At 30.5% G+C, this 5111-nt stretch overlaps 1 protein-coding gene across 1 annotated transcript; it reads left to right on the forward strand.

The window, feature by feature from the left end:
• On the forward strand, nt 3030–4089 carry LOC104778044 (cyclin-dependent protein kinase inhibitor SMR3-like). The gene has a single exon (XM_010502408.2). It carries the CDS (start codon nt 3310–3312, stop codon nt 3676–3678), a length of 369 nt encoding a protein of 122 aa, XP_010500710.1. The 5' UTR covers nt 3030–3309; the 3' UTR covers nt 3679–4089.

A 5111-nucleotide genomic window follows, 5' to 3' on the forward strand; every position in this document is an offset into this window, starting at 1 on the left:
GTACACCGAACACTTGATCATAATAGGATATAGAGATTTTTATGTGTTTTAAATACTGATGATGATCTGTTCTGTATGTTTAACATAATCAGTTTTTGTGTGTGCAGGTGAAAGCAGTGAGAAAGAGTTGTACTACTATTACTTGTGCCACAGTTTAGATTAGAACCAACACATTTTTGTTTTGTTTTTATTCTTGCCTTCGAAAGAACTTCACTTGTTTGTAACATCTGAGTTTATTATTGTATCAAAAACATCTTTTTTGTTGAAAAAAAAATAAAAAAATTGTATCAAAAATATCAGAGTTTTGTATCAGTAAATTTGTTTTCTCGACAATACCATTAATTTCTGATAATGTCCCAAATTAATATTTCCTTTTCGCATTTTAACATATAGATAAGGATGATGTATTGACTTTTGTGACCGAAACAAATTAATAAAAAATAGGAATTTTTTTTTTAAAGGCATAAAAAATAGGAATATTTTTGAGGGCGTCTTGAGAGCGTTTAATCCAAATCTAGTTTTTAAGTTTTTGAGAATTTTTTTTGTCGTAGCACTAACATTATTTTGTTTCTTTCAAATATGTGCAATCAAAAACTAAAAAATTACTATAGAAAGCTTAAAAATCGTTTGTTTATAAAACAAATTACAGAACTGAAAACCAAGATTTAAAGATATATTCAAGTTTGTGGAATACTAAAATCTACTTCAAAACTAAAGAACTTAAAACTAAAACTCAAAAACCAAAATACACCAAAATATCAGTGCACCGCTTCAAAAAAAACAAAAATTCCTTAATGTATCAGAAACAAGACAAATAGTGTAGAGACGTCTACAAAATAATTACCTAAAAACATAGAGGCTGATTAAAAAAGGGAGACTACTTATACTATCCGTGGTAATATGTTTGTCTGTATGTATGTATGGCCTTTGAGAATCTAACCCGCCGTATGTGCGTGCACAGTGAATCCTATGTTTTGGATCCCATGATTAAGATCCAGCCTCGACTACTGTGTACTTTCTTTAGGGATATAGCCTTTTTTTCTCTTTTTTATTTGTTCTATGTATAATTATTTCTCTCCTATAAAAGTTAATATTACTAACGAACGATTGCCACAGTTGTATAAATTTATACTTACTGCAGCCACATTTAAAAACCAAAATCTGCTGAGACAAGAATCTCAACTAAACCCAAAAAAGGGTTAGTTTGTTAAAAATAATAGGGTTAGTTGGAGAGTGTAGAAACCCCATGCATATATATGGATTAATTTTGAATAACATCGTCCCACGTGAATCTGTATTACACATCAAAGTTTCGTGTTAAAATTTATATTTTTATTCTGCCTGTGTTCTTCAGTTCTTTATTAAGAAAAAAATATCTTAAAGCTAAGTACATAAACAATTACAGTTACCACCTAATACTTCCAAGGAGTAGTGTNAAACTCAAAAACCAAAATACACCAAAATATCAGTGCACCGCTTCAAAAAAAACAAAAATTCCTTAATGTATCAGAAACAAGACAAATAGTGTAGAGACGTCTACAAAATAATTACCTAAAAACATAGAGGCTGATTAAAAAAGGGAGACTACTTATACTATCCGTGGTAATATGTTTGTCTGTATGTATGTATGGCCTTTGAGAATCTAACCCGCCGTATGTGCGTGCACAGTGAATCCTATGTTTTGGATCCCATGATTAAGATCCAGCCTCGACTACTGTGTACTTTCTTTAGGGATATAGCCTTTTTTTCTCTTTTTTATTTGTTCTATGTATAATTATTTCTCTCCTATAAAAGTTAATATTACTAACGAACGATTGCCACAGTTGTATAAATTTATACTTACTGCAGCCACATTTAAAAACCAAAATCTGCTGAGACAAGAATCTCAACTAAACCCAAAAAAGGGTTAGTTTGTTAAAAATAATAGGGTTAGTTGGAGAGTGTAGAAACCCCATGCATATATATGGATTAATTTTGAATAACATCGTCCCACGTGAATCTGTATTACACATCAAAGTTTCGTGTTAAAATTTATATTTTTATTCTGCCTGTGTTCTTCAGTTCTTTATTAAGAAAAAAATATCTTAAAGCTAAGTACATAAACAATTACAGTTACCACCTAATACTTCCAAGGAGTAGTGTTTTTGAAGACCAAAAAAATATCTTAATCATCAAATGTGAGACTCTTCTCTCGGCACCTCTCTCTTCCTTGAAGTATGTTTTTCCCATTTTTAGTTGAATGAGACTGTTGTTGTCTTGTTTTTAGTTAATTAAGTAATACATATATGCTTAAATGTTTTTTAGCTGTGGATGTAATTGTATTTATTATTGAAATAGTATATGCATGTGACAGCACGCCTATATATATAATATATGTGTGGATATATAATAATATTTATACACAATATCAACGTAAAACAATGATGTTGTTTATATGTAATTAACGTCTCACATGCATTTTAGACTTTTAATATATATATATATATATATATATATATATATATCACTTACTTTATAGCAAATATATTTAGTGTTTGTCTTTTACCGCAAACTTAAAATGCATTTGAAACAATAATTCACAACAAATAATTTCTTCCGTAATTTGATACCATCTTTTTATATGAAAAGGGTCTTCTTCTTATTTTAATACTATACATAATTCTGTTGAAAATATTATATTGGTAAATGTTAAAAGGAGATCTACATGCTAGTTTGTTTTCCCTTTATCTTCTTGTTCTTGATATGTTGCATCTATAGATTATATAATAACTTTTTTTGAAACATCATTTACAAGCATACTACACATTAGGAGTTGTTGATAAATATTTTTTATTATCAGAAAAATCATATTTAGTTTAATCATAGAAATAGCATTCTGGTTATTAAAAAAAAAAGGATAGAAATATGAACTTAGAATAACGAGATAATTGATAATTCTAGAAGACTAGTATTATTTTATGATATTATGTTTGTTCTATATATGAATATTTAAACGAAAAGAAGAAAACAAAGCATACCCATTTCACACTTTCACAGTGACTTACATGCATTGATATCAAAAAGAAACCCTTTCTCTTTAGTTTCCAAATACTAAGCCAATCTCTCTTTTATTTTACCTTTTCCTTTCTTGGCTTTTTCTTCTCCTCTCATTGAAACTTTTTCCAGTCAAAATTTTAAAGTAAAACTTCCCACTAAGTAAGGTTTTTTATACAAACTCCTCATATATAGATTCACATTCACCCATTTCCTTCCTTTTTTTGCTCTCTCACTATCCCTCTCTCTCTTTTCTCTCTTATTTTGGTCTCAAAAATGGCATCAAAAGGAAATAAACCAATAAGAAGAACAAACACAAGAAGAAGTAAAAGAATCCATTACAAGAACACATCTCCTCCTCCATGTAGTACTATCATCAATAGTGACGTCACTTCGACGTCATCTTCACCTACTACTTCACCCGCATCAACGGCCACGCCATCTTCATTCCAACCGGAGAGTGGATGTTGTACACCGACGTCTAAGAAGTCACGTATACCGGAGATGCTCACGTGTCCGCCGGCGCCGAAGAAGCAGAAAGTGGGGCAAAACTGCGCTTTGAGGAGAAGACAAATAGCTTTCTTTGCATCTCCAGATGTAGAGATGTTCTTCGTTTTCGCACTTGGTCAACAAATCAATAAATAAGCTAAGTGTATGATTAGGGTTTTGTGATTATTATTATTATTATGGTATTATCTATATCTCAAAGTTTTTAGTTTGATTAAAATACAATAATATTGAAGTATATTATAGAGAGTGTAGTGTGATGTTTCGCTTCTTTTGCTCTTCTTCTTATTTTGGTTTTTCTCCCTCTCTTTGTTCCTTTTTTTGGGATAATTTTTGAGTTAGGTGGGTCTGAATTTATGGTAGGGTATAATTAATCAAATACCCTACCTCTCTTTCTTTTTTTTTTTTAGTTGATTGTTATGTATTTTTGTTTTCTGTAATTGACTGGTGCTTCCTAACATTCGAGGCTTCTTAGCTTTGCATTTTTGTTGTTTTGTAATTTTGGTTTGTGTTTATAATTACGAGTTGGATTATCGTTTATACATACTTTATTGGCTCCCCTCATTCAAACAAATTAAATCCATAAAAGGTACTTCGGAATCTATTGCTTTCCTTTTTTATTGGGTTACATAAAAGATTGATGAACTGATGCCATTTTTTACCCGAGTCAGTGATGAGCTCAAATTCAAAACTTTTGTTCCGAGTTCAAAATATTTTTAAGTTGGATATTATAGAAAGACAAAAAAAAAAGTTACCAAAGCCAAAAAAAAAAAAAAAAATAGTGGATGGAGAATAATATGTATACAAAAGTTTTGGATGTAATCCAAAGTTATTACAAAAAGATTCAACTGTTTCTTATTTGATTTAAAGTTTATAAAAGTGGAGAAATAACTCTTCAAATCTATTTGGAATTTTTTTCAAAATTACGTATTTGTGCTGGGTAATTAACTAATCATATAAATTGAACTTTGTTTGTGTAATTTTTTTGGGGAAGGATATATATATGTTTAACGAAGGGATGGCAATATGGTCGGAGCTGAGACGATAACACGGAAATGGCTTTTTCATATCTCCACAATAGTCTTGTGTTGAATTTATACATTTGACTATTGATCTGGCGTAAACATACATTATGTTGATAGATATTTGAATTTAGTACCCTAACTTCGAAATCAATACCCCAAGTATAATTGTTGTGCCATAACATACAAAAACGTGTTTATCGACTAACTCTGTTAAGCTTTTGTTTAATCAAAATGACGTGGATTCCACGTGTGCGCGACGATCCAAACGACGTCGTTTTGGCAAAACAGAGAATCTAAAATTTTATCCAAAACGACGTCGTTTTTTATTTCTATCCAAAATCTTTCTTCTTCTCTCCCGAAACTCTCTCTCGCGGCGGAGGAACCCTAGAATTTGGGTGTTTTCAATTTCGAGTCGATCTGAAGTAGGTTATCCAATGTATTCATCATCTAGTTCTGGTAAGTAATAATTATTGTTTTGGTTGATTTTAATTATTCAATTTCGATAATATATATGCGAATTTTGATTTGGAAATTTGGCTAAGGGTT

This window comes from Camelina sativa, chromosome 3 (genome assembly GCF_000633955.1).
Source record: "Camelina sativa cultivar DH55 chromosome 3, Cs, whole genome shotgun sequence".
Classification (NCBI taxonomy): domain Eukaryota; kingdom Viridiplantae; phylum Streptophyta; class Magnoliopsida; order Brassicales; family Brassicaceae; genus Camelina; species Camelina sativa.

What these genes read in the sequence shown, in the direction of transcription:
- LOC104778044 (XM_010502408.2), top strand. Translation starts at nt 3,310, where the DNA reads ATGGCATCAAAAGGAAATAAACCAATAAGAAGAACAAACACAAGAAGA.